At 44.4% G+C, this 16,363-nt stretch overlaps 1 protein-coding gene across 7 annotated transcripts in view; it reads left to right on the top strand.

Annotated features, from left to right (window-relative positions):
* LNX1 (ligand of numb-protein X 1) overlaps positions 1-16,363 on the top strand; it is a 226,975-nt gene that overhangs the window by 160,201 nt on the left and 50,411 nt on the right. For all 7 annotated transcript variants that reach the window (XM_061192269.1, XM_061192270.1, XM_061192268.1 and 4 more), the window contains 2 exons: positions 14,098-14,336; positions 14,839-14,991. In XM_061192269.1, coding sequence (XP_061048252.1) covers positions 14,098-14,336; positions 14,839-14,991 — 392 coding nt within the window. The remainder of the gene's footprint in view (positions 1-14,097; positions 14,337-14,838; positions 14,992-16,363) is intronic.

The following is a 16,363-nucleotide window of genomic DNA, read 5'->3' as shown; positions in this document are numbered from 1 at the left end:
AATAAGAGAGTCAAGATTTCCTGCATCTGCTCCCTCCGCCATTTGCATAACACAATTTTGGGGAAATGAAATATGATTCACAGAAGTCAGGTTGTTTCCTTTCAGTATACTGCAAGGGAGAAGCAGCTCATTTAGCAAATAGAAACTAGCTGGAAAAATAGGAGTTTTGTTTCATGCAAAAAGATTTGGCACAAAAGAGCCAAATATCTTCGCATGACATATTCTCAAACACAGAGTGAGGAGGAACCCACTTTCTCAGTACCTGAGAGTCGTGTAAAGTGCATCCAGGAGGGTTCCGGACACCCAGCGCAAAAAGTGCTTGGGAAAACTGGAGCATTTCATAGTTATCCTGAGGGCTGGAATGGAGGGCACTTTGAGGAAAGAAGGAAACGCTTTAAAATGTCATCTGGAAATGATTTCCACTCGAATGCCCTGCTACCTTCTCCCACCCCTCCCCCATCCCCAGGCCAAGCTGTCACCTTTGAACAGCCCCCAGGGTTGTGCAGACTTCACAGAAATTTGAGGCCCTCAAAGACTCATCCCAGGCGGCTGGAAACCTAGGCTGCTTTCAGGGTTGGTCGGAAAACCACACTGGGCGGTCAGTTCCGATATTTAGAAACCCTCACCACCGTGAAATCCACCCTTTCCCATTCCCCTAAAAACATTTCCTACTCAGCCCTGAAATAGAAAGCACAACTGATCCATAGCCCAGTTTCCCAAAAACGAGAAGCTGGACTTTGGTCATTTCTAAGTGTTTTAAAAGTAAAGATGATAATTCTGAATGGAACCAAGAATTGCATGAACCTAAATGTTAGCCGAAAAGAAGACAACCTCCCCTCCCCCCGCCCCGCCCTGCCCCTCACACACACTCTCCCTCTCTCTCTCTGATCCATGGACAGTTGACGGAAAACTCCAATCATCTATGGTATGGGAATTGTCTGCTCTCCCTCCCCCAAAACGTCCAGGAAAACAACTCCGTGACCCCAAAGATGCTGGAGACTCACAGAATGGATAACTATTGTGACGTCTCTGGGAGGAATTGACCTGGCAAGTGGACTGTGCCTGATCCCTCGACCATCCCTCATTAACCACTGTCAACTTCACATCTGGTTTGGGCTTTGGAATTCTTAGGCATCACCCCAGGGAGGAGCACTGGTATTTATCAGGCACTCCTGCCTATCAGTGTGCGTCTTCCTAATTAAACAGTGGAGTCGATTCTTCTAGTTGCTGGAAAGCCCTGGAATTGTGTGTGTTTGGGACCTGCCAGGGCTGCTGTGAGGCTGAGCTGAAGCAGCGGTTTGGGGGGTGGCCTTTTGGAGGCCCTGCTAAGAGGGTATCATCTGAGCACACACTGGGAGGCACCTGAAACCACAAAAGCTCCCACCTCACTCATTTGTTTCTATTAAAACTTTGGGCCAAATAAAAGGGAAAAAATGTCATAGAGTACATGGTGAAGAGCATGTGCCTTGGAGTCATGACTCTGACTTTGAACTCTGTTTCTGCCCCTTATAAGGTGGCCAGCTCATCCTGGTTTGCCTGGGACTGGCCTGGGTTTAAAACTGTGAAAGTCCTACATCTCAGGAACCCAGTCAAAGGCAAGCTGGGGCGGCCGATCACCCTAGGTGCTGTGTGACCCTGGGCAAGTGAACCCTTGTATTACGTTTCCACATCTGCAAAGTGGGCATGATGATTACGTCTACCTCATTAGGTGGTTGTAAGGATTGAATGAACAGAGGGGAAAGTGCTTAAAACCGCCTGACCCATGTTAAGGACCAAGATAACTTGATAGTTACACACGGTTTAAATCAGCAACAAAATCCCAGACAGAGCTATGTTTAATTTTCAGCTCCTTTGCCTTAGTGCTGTGTCATCTTGGATAAATTACTTAACCTCTCTGAGCCTCATTTTCCCCCCTCTGTAAAATGGGGATAATATAAGCCAGCTGGGGCAGTGTTTGATAGCATAAGCCCCGCTACTATGCCTGGTGATAAAGACCAAACATGGAATAAGTAACAGCTCAGGTGATTACTATTATGACTTGTTATTAATAGGACAGGAGGTGATGCACTCCTAGCTGGCATGGGACGGATACGTCTGCCTCTTTTCCCCTGATAAATTGTTTTCCACCACAAGTGCTGTGTATTTGAGTATCTGAATGCCTGGACTAAAGAGCTCCCTCTAGACGAGGAATAAGTAAATCACAAGAAGTTAGGCACCCACCGGGTGGAGATCGTTTTAAGCAGCTGCCTCTTAGGATGCTTGGAGCCGCACCTCTTCTCAGGTAATTAGGTTGTGCTTGGAGAGGAAGAACGGCAGGGAGACAGCAGACCCCAGGGCACATGGGGACCGTGCAGCTGCTTCCCTCCACCACCGGCCCACCAAGTGTGCTCTGCTGACAAATGGCCCTGTTGACAGGGCAGAAGCAAAGGCACAAGCAGCTCAAAGCTCACGGCTCATGCCTGTCAGCTGCAGGCCTGAAGATGCCGACTTGATTAGAACAGGCCACACTTGCCAGCTCATGCTGTTTGTATTTCTCATAGCAGCCACTCAGTAGCTGGCAGTGCACGATAGCTGTAGTGAAGAGTATGTGGTTATAAAGAACCTTCTCATGTTCCTTGCCTTTTCCCTGCCTGCTACATCGCAGTCACTTCCAGATCGTCAGCCACCAGAGTACAGTCCCGAGGTGCACGCCTCAACCAAAAGCCTGTCTGCTTTGGCTTCAAATCCCAGCCCCTCCACTTACCAGCTGTGTGACCTTGGGAAAGTTACTTAACCTCTCTGTGCCTTAATTGCTTATTAGCAAAGTGGCGATAGGGATCTTCCTCATTGGGATGATGTGAGGACTGAATGAATTAATATGCATAAAGCACATAGAATAGTGCCTGGTCCATAGTAAGTGTACAGAAAGTGCTGGCTGTAATTATAAGTTGTTATTAATATGTGAGTTGAGATTTGAAGGATAAAAAGATGAAGCCACGGGTTGTCTGACAGACCTACCTCTGCACACTAACAGAAGAAAATAAAGGAGAGCTGTTAACATTAGGTAAAAGAGTATCTGCTTTTCCCTGCCTCCCCCAAAATAAAAATAGACACTGTGCAGAGACAGGCCAGCTGTTTCTCATGCCTGTACAGCACCGGGTCATCAATCCCACAGGAACACATCGGCATGTTTGGTAAACTGAGTCACATGTGCTGGCTTAGTTGTCATCGGACCATTTGTTTGTGGAGCTGATTCCACCGTAAGAGCACCCCGCCCCTCACCCCACCTCACCAGGCCCAAGGGACTGGAGTTCCAGCTGCCCAAATCTTGGCCTGCGTTTCCACGTCGCTTTCCAGTGTGTTTTAAATTTCCCTTTCTGGGATTCATTAACAAGTGAGGCAGGGGCGGTTGGAATTTCTGGGGATGTTTTCCCCGTGGTTTGGAGGCAGAAGAAAGGGGCTAGTGAGAGGAAGGAGAGCACAGTTGGTGGTGATGTAAGAAGTCCCTCAGTTCTGCAGGGTGAGGGCCTTTCACTCAAGTTCATACTCAGGGTCTAAGCTGACTCCCGGATGGTGGGCTTGCCCAGCTGATGACCCTTTTACTTCCTAACCGATGTTTGCTTCACCCATGAGTACACAAAAGTGCTAATGACTTTTTTTTAATGTATGGCTTCTGGTAACTTCATGAGTGGCCATGTATAATTCGATCCCAGGGTACACGAATTTTAACCTAGAGGAGAAAAAGTAATACAAACAAGGAAGAATTACTTTACTTAATATCCTTAAAACTAAAGAGAGATTAGTTAAGAAGCTGCAGGTATAGTGAGTGAAATATAGAATAGAATTATCCAATCTGAACTCAGAAAATTCCCCAAAGAGTTCTGGTACTTAGGACCTGGCTGCCTGAAAACCAGGGCGGTCGTATTATTAGAAGTTGTGTTAGTGTTGAGTCTTTTCCAAGTAAAGTGATCAGGACTTAATTAGCAAGGGTGGGTCCTGCTGGAGTGTGGGCTTGGAGAGCTCAAATGCATCTGTTTTGGAAGAAGATGACTGATGCGTTTATTTTTATCTTAAACATAATAAAGATTTCTAGTGTTTTGCATTTAAAAAGTCATGAAATATTATCACGTATTTAAAAAACATAGCCTCTCTTCCTCCAAAAAAAAGAATCAAGACAGCCTGCAACAATGAAAACATATCTGTGTCGGCATGATTAAAAGTATAAACAAAGCATCTAATAAAAGGAGCTAGAAAAAACATAGCGTAGGGCATTATGCTAAGTAAAATAAGTCAGAGAAAGACAAGTACTGTATGATCTTTCTTATATGTGGAATCTTAAAAAAAAAAAAAAAAATCACAGATACAGAGAATAGATTGGTTACCAGAGACAGGGGTGAAGGGGGCCCAAAGGTACGAACTTCCAGTTATACAGTAAGTCATGGGGATGTATTATACAGCATGGAGACTACAGTTAATAATCTGCACAGCATATTTGAAAGTTGCTAAGAGAGTAGATCTTAAAAGTTTTCTTCACAAGGGAAAAAAATTTAACCGTGAATGTTAACTAGACTTAACTGTGGCGATTATTTTACAATATATAAAAATATCGAATCATTATGTTGTACACCTCAAACTAATATAATGTTACAGGTCAATTATACCTCAATAAAATCAAAGGGAATAAAACGTATCTAGGCGAGCACAATTAAAAGCATAAACAGAAAGCATCTAATAAAGGGAGCAAGAAAGAAACACAGCTGTTCCCAGAATCTCTCAGGCTGCTCTGACACATGGCTGACCCCGTGCCTGTGAGCGCTGTGTGCAGTGTCGAGGATATAGTGGTGAGCAAGACACGTTGGACTTTTACTTTTGGGGGGAGACAGTGATTTAAAAGAGAAGTAAGTAAACACACAGAATCATTTCCAAAGACGTTAAGTGCTGGGAAGTGAAAGTGGGCGCTGGAGGGAGAGACGATCCACTTTAAACGACAGTCACGGAGCCTCCGTGAGGAGGTGACTTTGAGCTTTCTGTTGTCCCCTTCGTCCCTCCTGCTCTCCCCTACTCTCTCCCGTGTTGGCATCCGACTTCTCAATGCCCACTTGTCTCCTGTGCCCACGGGCATGGCTTTAGCCCTGCTGAACCCCAGAAGCGGCAACAGACGGGTAGTCAGGCGGCCTCCAGCACCACCCCCAGCATCTGTCCTCCTCTTTGGTCTCACTTCAGCTCTGTACTTTCTCCATCAATGTCCCTTGGGATAAAGTCTGCATCGAACTCAATAATCCTGGCATCTACCGTGCACTTGCATCCTTCGGGTCTTTAAATGTGGCATTCACACCTAGTCTGTCAGACCAATGTCACTCATTTTCCTAGACTCAGCTCAGATGTCACCTCTTCTGGGAAGCCTTCCTTGGTTACCCCAAGCAGAGTGAGTGGCCCCTTTCTCTGAGCTCTCCCAACACTTGGCTCATACCTCCATCTCTCTCTGATAATGTGGCATGGCAGTTTTCTGTTTTCATGTCAGTCTCCTCGCATGCATACACTGTATAGTATGTTTCTTTGCATCCATAGTGTCTAACATTATGCTTGATATACAATAATTATGTTGATTACTGCTTATTGAGTTGTTACTATATTCCAGGTACTGTTAGGGACTTGGCATGAATCTTTAAATCTCACTGTAAATAACCATTGTGCCCATTTTACATCTGGGAAATGAGGCTCAGAGGAATCATGGAATTTGTCCAAAGTCGCCAACTGGTAGTGGCAGACCTAGGATTCACACCCAGATGTTTTAAACTTGAAAGCCTGAGCTTGTTCCACATCACTGTGCCCTCTTTCTCAGGAGGTCCTCCTTATGTGCTCATTGAATGAAAAAAAAAGTATTTCAAAATCACCCATCCTGTTGTAGCAGCATAATCCATCAAAAGAAGGTATATGGCAACTATTTATTCCTCCTATATACATAATAGTTTTACAACCCAGACCCAATAAAATCCTATTAAAGTCATCAGGGAAGTATGTGAAAAAGAAGAATTAAAAAAAAGTCTCACTTTTCCCTCTTTCCTCTCACTTTTCTCTCTTTCCTCTCACTTTTCTCATCTTGAGTCGGAGTGCAGGGAAATCATGAGCTTGCTGAGGGAAAAAGGGAGCCTGGCATGGGTATCACAACCAACCACAATTATGTGTTAGCAGGACTGTGTGGGTGAATCATCAATTCCCAGTTCGGTAATTTCAATAGACAGAACACCCAAAAGGGGACTTCAGCTCAATTCAATAAATGTTTGCTGAGTGCCTGCCCTAGGAAATCTATATGGTATGTGGACCCTCTGAAAGGCACCAGGTGAGCAAGACTTTGTCCCTTCCCTCCAGCCCCCTCCAGCCCCGCGGAGCAAGACGTGCCCAGAGCTGACTGGGCAGCTGAGGCAGGGCTGGTGTGTCTTGACCGTCAGCCAGGAGGGACATGGGAATCCATGAGCTTGCTCTTTCCCAAGCACCAATGTGATGAAGCCCTCTTGATCCTAAAGGGATAAAGTTTTCAAAGTTTGGTTCTATTGGCTTAATTATGGAACTAGACTCCCCCCACCCGCGTCCCATTTGGAGTTTGTACTCTATAGAGAAAAAATGAGCAGGGAGGAGGAGCAAGGAAAAATAAGTAGGGTTAAGACGTGCCAGGGAAAAAGCTGCTGTTTTAAAAAGGGTACTCAGGGAAGGTAGACTTTAATCACGGACCTGATGGAGATGAGGGAGCAGACCAGACAGGAATCTGGAGCAAGTGTTGCGGAGAGGGGTGGCGGGGGCCGTGGAGAGACAGCAGAATGCAAGGCCCTGAAGCAGGAGCGTGCTGGGCAAGTGTGAGGACCAGCAGGAGGCCAGGTGAGCGGGGGGTGGAGATGAGGGGACAAGTATCAGGGACAGAGAATACAGGGCCTTGTGGGCCATTGTGAGGACCTTGTGTTTTAGTAACATGGAGAGCCATTTTAAAAGGATCACACCGCTGCTGTGTTGAGAATAGATGGGGCAGGGCAGAGAGTGTAGAAGCAGGAAGACCTCTCAGGAGGCCATTGCAATAACCCAGGCTTTGATGATGGTGGCTTGGACTAGGGCCGTGGCGGTGGAAGTGATGAGAAGGAGTTAGATTCTGGATAGATCTTGCTTGATTATAGTTGGAGTGTCGAGAAAAAGAAAGGAATCGGGGCTGACTCCAGGGTTTTTGGTTTGAACAACAAGAAGGATGTAAGGTAAAACGGGGAGGAGGTGGGAAGAGGTGGGAAGAGCTGGTTTGGCAGGGAAGGTTGGGGTGTTTGGATGTGTGCGGTTTGAGATGCCTATTGGACATGGGAGTGAAGATGTGGCATGAGCAGTTTGATGCAGGAGTCTGGAGTGCAGGGGATGCTCTGGGCTGGAGGCCAGGCCATGGAAGGGGAGAAAGCATGGCCTCACAGCCTGGATTCAAATCCCAGCTCCACTCTGATAGGTAGAAGGGAAGAAAGCCTTATCCAAGTTTCCGCGCCCTCATCTGCAAAGTGGAGGTGGTTTAATTGACTTGACAGCTGGGACACTGGGAGGGTTTAAGAAGACCACGTATGTGAAGCATAACGCACAGTACACAGTAGACCAATAGATGTTAGCTCTTCCCAACCCCCTTCTGTGTTGCCAGACCCTGTGGTGAGGCCATGATCAATACGGCTCAGGGATGGCCTGGGCTGTCAGCCTGGGGAGTTGGGACTTGACCCGGTAAGCACTGGGAAATATTTCCATGGGAAGTTTTTGAGCAAAAAGAAATTGTGTTGGTATGTTTGTGGTTAGGATGAATGGGATGGTGGGGAGGAGGGGAAACACTGGGAGCAGGGAGATGGGCTAGGGTGTGTTGCAAAGCCCTGGAGGCATGGTGTCAGGAGGGCCAGGGTGGAGGCCCTGGAGATGGAGTTGGGAGCCAGGCACACATGACCGAGGCCCACCCTCAGCCCCCAGGGTCACCAGCACCCTGACACAGACTTTCTCTGAGCCAGAGCACTGTGGTTCCTTGAGGCTCCCGATGGCCCATCTCCCAGGTGCCTTGTCTGAGGACACGAAGGAGGGCCTGCCGCTCTCTGACAGTGATCACCTCTTCCTGCAGCAGGTGATGCAGGACCTTTAAGGTCCATCCATGTTGTTGCAAGTGGCAAGATTTCATTCTTTTTCATGGCTGAGTAATATTCCGTGGTATATATATATACACCACGTTTTCATTATTTAGCCATCAGAGGACACTTAGGTTGTTTCCATGCCTTGACTATTGTAAGTAATACTGTAGTGAACACAGGGGTGCATATATCTTTTCCAGTTAGCATTTTCGATTTCTTCAGATAAATACCAAGTGGAAATGATGGATCATATGGCAGTTCTATTTTTAATTTTTTGAGGAAATTCCATATCATTTTCCATAGTGGCTGCACCAGTTTATGTTCCTACCAGCAGTAGGAATATCCTCACCTTTTCTCCACATCCTCACCAACACTTGTAACCTCTTGTCTCTTTGATAATAGCCATTCTAACAGGTGTGAGGTGATATCTCATTGTGGTTTTGATTTGCATTTCCCTGATTAGAGAGTGATGTTGAGCATCTTTTCATGTACCTATTGGCCATCTGTGTGTCTTCTGTGGAAAAATGTCTATTCAGATATTCCCTTTTTTTAATCGTATTATTTTTTTGCTATTGAGCTGTGTGGGTTCTTTATATATTTTGGATATTAACTTCTTATTAGATATGATTTGCAAATATTTTTTCCCATTCAGTAGTTGCCCTTTTGTTTTGTTAATGGTGTCCTTTGCGGTGCAGAAGCTTTTTAGTTTATTTGTTTATTTTTGCTTTTTTTGCTTTTGGTGTCAGGTTCAAAAAATCATCTCTAAGACCAATATCAAGGAGCTTACCATCTGTTTTTCTTTTAGGAATTTTATGGTTTCAGATCATACATTTAAGTCTTTAATCTATTTGAGTTAACTTTTGTGTATGGTATAAGATAGGGGTCCAGTTTCATTCTTTTGCATGTGGCTGTCCAGTTTTCCCAACACCATTTACTGAAGAGACTGTCCTTTCCCCATTGTATATTCTTGACTCCTTTGTCATAAATTAATTAACCATATATGTGTGGGTGTATTTCTGGACTCTGTTCCATCTATCTACATCTGGCTTTTTGCCAATACCATACTATTTTGATTACTATAGTTTTGTAATATAGATTTAAATCAAGGAGTGTGATGCATCCAGCTTTGTTCTTCTTTCTTAAGATTGCTTTGTCTATTTGGGGGTCTTTTGTGGTTCCCTACAAATGTTAGGATTGTTTGTTGTATTTCTATGAAAAACGCCGTTGGAATTTTGATAGGGTTTGCATTGAATCTGCAGATTGCTTTGGGTAGTATGGACATTTTAACAATATTTTCCAGTCCATGAGCACACAATATTTTCCCATTTATTTGTGTCATCTTCAGTTTCTTTCATCAATGTCTTATAGTTTTCAGTGTACAGATCTTTCACTTCCTTGGTCAAATTTATCCCTAGGTATTTTTCATGCAGTTGTACACGGGATTATTTTCTCAATTTCTCTTTCTGACAGTTCTTTGTTAATGTATCGAAATGCAACAAATATTTGTGTATTGATTTTGTATCCTGCAACTTTACTGAATTCATTTATTCTAACAGTTTTTTTGGTGGGGTCTTTGAAGGTTTCTATATATAATATCATGTCATTGCAAAGAGTGACAGTTTCACTTTTCCTTTCCAATCTGGATAACTTTCATTTCTTGATTAATGCTCTTGGGCTGGTCTTCTTGAGGCAACACTCAGTGAAGGTCTGTAGAGGTTGCTGCACCCTTGAAATGGAACAGCACTGCTCGCCACAGTACCCCACCTGGCCTGATTAGCATATGAATTTGCAAGCCCTGGTTTCAAGTAGGAGCAGACTGGGCAATTAATGAACTCAGTATGAGAGCAGACTCAATGTTTACCTAATTCAGAAGTGAACTGAGAAAGAAAGAATGCAAAGGAAGTTAGAAGGCTCAAAGGGAGGTTGTGTAGTTACCCAGACTGTTATAATGAGTATATTGAGGCTCAGTTTGTCGTGGACCACTTTTATTCTTCTGTCATCAGAAAGGAGCCCTCCCCGGGACTTCCATGGTGGTCCAGTGGTTAAGACTTTGCCTTCCAATGCAGGGGGTGTGGGTTCAATCCCTGGTCCGGGAGCTAAGATCCCACATGCCTTGGCGCCAAAGAACCAAAACATAAAACAGAAGCAATATTGTAACAAATTCAATAGACTTAAAAAAAAAAAAAAAAAAAAGGTCCACATCAAAATATCTTTTAAAAAAAAAAAAAGAAAAGAAAAAACGAAAGGAGCCCTCCCCTGCAAACTAGCTTGTGCCACCCAGTTGGCTGAGCTCTGAGCCCCTCAGAGCCTCTGTGAAGTATGCTGGGGGTCCATCCTGCTTCAGGTCAACCCCCATTAGTAGTGAACTCATAGACTCAGGAATTTTTGCAAGGAGGGTCATTTTCTCTTCTTATATCCCCCCTCCCCCCCCCACCCCCCGCCTACCCTTGCAAAAAAGGCAAAAATTCCATGGCACACCCACCCAGTGTCAGCATTCTTATATTAAGACAGATTTGCCTCTGCTCACTTTGATATAGGAGCTCAGGATCTCAACTCTGTTATTAACAAAACTGGTCGTCAGAGTTGCTTTGAACAGTTGGCATATCCAAAGTGGTTGAAAAATGGTTTTCCATGTTCCTTGTGTGCATCCTTCAAGTTCATGGCCGTCGCCCATCACCACCTGAGAGTACTTAGTGCTCAGGGATAACTAAAGGGAGAATAAATCCTGCTTGCTTTGAACACAACCCAAGGTTCAGCATATGTTCCTGTACTGGCCAAGGCTAATCAGCTCTTTCCCCCTCCTCCCCTCACCTGTGTCTGTAAATCAAGAGGCCCCAGGATTAGTCAACACAAAAGAGATAATTAGTAAGTACAAGCTGCTACCTTCATAGATCACCCTGTGCCTCAGATTCAAGCTAAGCCAAGAAGCTGAAACAAGCAACATTGCACAAGTATGAGCCTCTTTAGCAGAACCATTTTTATACAAGGTTTATGAGTCTGAATGTTTAAATCTACCATCCCCAGATACTGTAAGGATGTCTGGGATACAAGGCCAGAGGGGAGGCTTCTAAGTCATTTTATGAGGTTTTCCTTTCCTGGACTAAACTGTGTCTTTGGAACCCCGAGGATTTGAAACAGAAATGGCTTCTTAATGGCATAGTCTTGGGATTCAGAGATGTTTAAATACCTTAACCCTTCTCACAGATGTGGCAGCAGAATAAAATGCTACTTTTTTCCCACTGGGATATGCTATGTCCCCTCAGAAAGCCATGGCTTGTGCCTTTGCCTGCCATTTGTCCAATTGTAAAATTCATTTCCTGCTCTGGCAGGGCACATGTTCAAGGGCATTGCTGCCCCAAGAAAAGAAATACTGTTTCCAGTCCAACGAAATAGCCTAGGAACTTCCTAACCATGCGTTGTTAACCCGATACTGCTGGCTTACAGAGAAGTGTTCCACTCGTATGTTTATGACTTTGGAGCTGCACGCTGGCTTTTATTTTTTCCATCACACAATGTTTCTTCCAATTTTTGAGTTTCTCATATCAACCACTTTGCTATTTTTAAGCAGAACAATTCAAAGCCAAAGTAGCTAATCAGAACAGTAAAACCTCACCAATTCAAGCAGGGAGCTTGTACTCTTTCAGTGAGGGAAAAACTAGCATTAGAAACCGGGGGCATGTTTCATCTTCTATAAGATAAGGATGTAGAGTTGTATAATCAGAGTCCTTTTCTACTAATATTAAAACCACATTTCATCAAATCATCATCATTGATTATAAGAAACATCATATTTTATGTACCAACAAGAAAAAAAATTTTTATTTCTTTTTTTTTTTTTAACTTATTTGTTTGGTTGCGCCGGGTCTTAGTTGTGGCTCGTGGGCTCCTTAGTTGTGGCTCCAGGGCTCCTTAGTTGCGGCATGCAAACTCTTAGTTGCGGCATGATGTGGGATTTAGTTCCCTGACCAGGGATCGAACCTGGGCCACCTGCATTGGGAGCATGGAGTCTCATCCACTGTACCACCAGGGAAGTCCCCTAACAAGAAAATTTTAAAACTGCCACTGGTTAAATCATTCCAAAACACCTTTAAAGATATCCCTGCAATGCATGGGTTGGTCAGATCAGACTTTGAAATCCATTCAGACAAATATGGTGACCTCTCCTGCCCTCTAGTTGTACTGTTTGGCATGAACTAGACCTGTCCTTTTGGATGATCTCAGTAACAAAGTGTGACATCACTTTTCATCTCCTTGGGGGTATCTTTCTTGCTAAGCAAATAAAGCATTTGCTTGTCTCTTTGCAAGAAAATCAGAAATTGCTGCCCTCCTTCTAATGACAAATATTTACCACCAATATCAAATTTACATGCCACTCCTCCTTTTTTGAGACTTTCCATATATACAGTAACTTTTCATTGCAATGCTTAATCATAATGTAATCTTTACTAAGACATTGAAGAGCAATTAAACTCAATGGCGTAGTACCAAGAGTGGAGGCAACTCAATGGAAGGGACGAGATGGACACCTGTGACCATGTTTCCTTGGACAGTGGCATTTGTGTCATGACTGCAGCTTGGCAACTGAAGCTGTGGGACCCCATCAATCACCCACGCCTCCTAATCTCAGAGAAGTTAAAATGTGACAAAACAGGCATCTTAGAATGGTTGAATTATGGAGGTAGCTACAATCTGTTGAGAATTTTCTGTATATCTGGCAAGATATATAGAACTAAACTCTTGACAAGACTTAATGTCAACCAGACCTTACAGCAACCCAAGATGTATGTGCAGATTAGAAAGTTTAACCAGGTTAACAAAATTGTCCCGGATCACACAGCTAGGTAAATTTCAGAGCAAGGATTCCCATCCAGACAAAAACCATAGATCTGGTTCTGTAGGCCATATAAATCACGTGCATATCAACTGCAGACTGCTGTTTGATTCCATTCATAAGCATCACTCCAAATAGGCTCTCAAAGCATTATTTAAAATAGCTCAACCATATAAGGTTTTCTGTAAGGAGTTGGTAAAAATAATTTATAAATTAACATCCATTATATGCAAATGGCCACTTCTTAAAGGGACTCGCCCATTTGATTTTTGCCTTCAAAACCATTGGGAAGCTGGTTTGGCTGTCTGCGGCACTTCCTCACCACAGTGAATGAGAGAGTTAAATCCTCACCATTTGCTGATCAAAACCTGACCTAAGAGCTGAGACGACTTGCCCAGTGACAATGGAAGTGCATCCATAGCAAAATATGGACTTAGGTCGGCTCAAACCTCGGTGTCCTGGCCCTTACGCTTGCTGTTTATCATGCATGGTGAACGGATATAGACCTGTTTTTTAAAGACCATGAATGTTGTTTTACCTTCCCAATGTTAAAAGACATGAAAACTTTTAGCACATGGGAGCCCCCAGCCCCTGGTCCTGGCCATTCTGAGACCAGCCCAGAGGTGGAGACTGGAAACCAGCAAGCCTGCCTCTAGAGAATGTGAAGCTGAACCAACTCCTGTGGCTTTGTAGTGAGGGCATTTCTGTTTCCATGGACAGTTAAATTTGGAATCTGGGAGGAGCTTTGTATTTATGGTCAGTGATTTGGGAACTAAACCCAAAAGAAGGGACTGAGAGGGTGACTAAGGACTTTCATGGTCAAAATAAACACCAGCAAGAAGGAATTACCACATCCAAATAGTTGAAGACTGCCAGCCTCAAGCCCTAGTCTTGTAGACCCCATGACAGCTCTCGTAATTTGCATTCCGGGGGCCAGTGTAGAGAGTGCTTTAACAGAATGCTGTAGACATCTTTTAAAAATTGTTCTTTCAAGTCATTCATTCATTTGGTTGGCAAGTGTATATTGACTTACGTCCATGTGAAAAGGGAGAGGAACCAGGGGTGAGCAAGTCAATTTCCAAGGGTAGCAAGCACGTGTACTTGAAGAGCCCTGGTTGAACAATGCGCAAAGCCTTCTCTGACCTCCTGCTGGTTTTGTTGCAGCTGCAAAGGTGCCTCCCACTATGGCCTCACCAAAGACAGGAAGAGGCACTCTCAGGATGGCTGTCCAGACGGCTGTGCCAGCCTCACTGCAACAGCACTCTCCCCAGAGGTTTCTGCAGCTGCCGCCATCTCCTTAATGACAGATGAGCCTGGCCTAGACAACCCTGCCTACGTGTCCACAGCAGAGGACGGTCAGCCAAACAGCCCCCTGGACTCTGGCCGGAGCAACCGAACAAGGGGTGAGTCAAAGGGGTCGTTGTCCGGGAATGGGCTCCTTGGCCTTGGGATTGCCCTCTGTGGAAAGTTATAGAAACATTTTTTCAAGAGAAAAACGTTCTGGTAGTTTTGGCAGCAACCCAACATCCAGTTCTCCAGAGTGAAATGAAACCGCGAGGACCTGAGATCATTAGAAATGTGTGTAATCTGACCTGGTGAAAGGGGTTGAAGTTAGACCTAGTGATTCATCACTCCCTCGGTGTCCCTACCTTCCCATCCAGGTGGCTCGAGAAAAGTGCTGTTATATTCCATCCAGCCCAGGAAAAAAACCAAGCAGATTTTAAATAAACCATCCATATTGCATTGTAGAAAACTGAGAATATACAGATAAGCAAATTCTATCATCCCACCACCTAGAAGTAATCACCGTTCACATTGTGTTGTGCGTGTCTTACCAGCCGTGTCCATAAAAGAGGACGTCTGTGAATGCGTAGCTACTCTCCCTCCCTTCTCTCTTGTCCTCAGCACGGCCCTTTGAGCGATCCACCATCAGAAGCAGATCTTTTAAAAAAATAAACCGAGCCTTGAGTGTTCTTCGAAGGACAAAGAGTGGAAGTACAGTTGTCAACCAAGCTGAGCAGGGCAGAGAGAATTCTGAAAACACCACTGCCCCTGACGGTAAGTGGCCTCCCAGTAAGGCTGGGCTTCCAGAATGACGACTCCAGGCGTGATGACAACCAGACCACCCCCCCCCCCGCTTTCTATGACACCTCTCTTCCCAAGGGCATAAATATTTCTTACCTTGATTAGCCTACTTCTTGCATAAGCAACCAAAGGCAGAAATTATTGTTCTCTTTTTACATAGATTGAGGGAAAAGGTTTTGGAACCCTTACCTTCAGGTGCTAGCTTAGTGCATATAAAGAATAATATAGTTTGTTTTTTTTTTAAACTGAATTATGCCTCAATTTATTTATTTATTTGTTTGTTTGTTTGTGTCCGCATTGCGTCTTTGTTGCTACGCGTGGGCTTTCTCTAGTTTTGGCGAGCAAGGGCTACTCATCGTTGCGGTACACAGGCTCTAGGTGCACGGGCTTCAGTAGTTATGGCGTGCAGGCTCAGTAGTTGTGGCTCACAGGCTTAGTTGCTCCACAGCATGTGGGATCTTCCCAGACCAGGGATTGAACCTGTGTCCCCCTGCACTGGCAGGCAGATTCTTAACCACTGCGCCACCACGGAAGTCCCAAGAATAATACAGCTAAGTGAAGAACATTTAGAACGATGCCTGGCACATAGTAAATGCTATGTAGGTATTTATTCTTATTACCACTTTGTGTGATGTGTGGTTCTGAGTGTTTTCCATGCATTAACTCATTTGATCCTCAACAACTCTTTGAAGTAGCTACTATTATTATCCGTGTTTTGCAGATGAGGAAACTGAGACACCAGGAGGTTACTTAGCTTGCCCCAAATTGCCCTTCTAAACTTGGAATCCAGGTTAATGTGGTTCTAGAATCTATGCAAAGGAAGTTTCTGGATCTTAGATCCTATGTGTTTTCCCCAATATAAATGGAGTTGAGAAAATACTGTCCTGTCCTTTCTTTTCATCTAATATTAGACCTTTACAGCAGTAATAATAGTAGCTTAAAATTTTTTTTGAGCTTTCCTGGGTGCCAGGTAGTGCTCTAAGTCATTTAAAGGTCACAGTGCTAAGGATAGTGATCGTGATTCTCATTTTACAGAAGAAACTTAGACTCCGAGAGATTGGGTAACTAGTCCAAAGTCACCCAGCTGGAAAATGGCAGACCTAGGATTTTAACTTGGGTCCTCTGGCTACAGAGCCCACTCGTTTACCCACTGGATTAAGCACCCTCCACTCCTTCGAGGTTGGGAGGTAAATCCGAAACCACCGTCTTTATCATGTTCTCAGAGAACTTGCGAGCAGTCGTATAAGGCCCCTGCTTATCCCCTCTCACCCTGTACACACGCTACATGCTCTGACTACTCTGAACTTATTGCCGTCCTGTAAATACTCTGTCTCTCTCACTTCCA

This window comes from Eubalaena glacialis, chromosome 5, assembly GCF_028564815.1.
Source record: "Eubalaena glacialis isolate mEubGla1 chromosome 5, mEubGla1.1.hap2.+ XY, whole genome shotgun sequence".
NCBI lineage: Eukaryota > Metazoa > Chordata > Mammalia > Artiodactyla > Balaenidae > Eubalaena > Eubalaena glacialis.
Note: the sequence above shows the minus strand (reverse complement) of the source record. Positions and strands in the feature narration are given on the sequence as shown.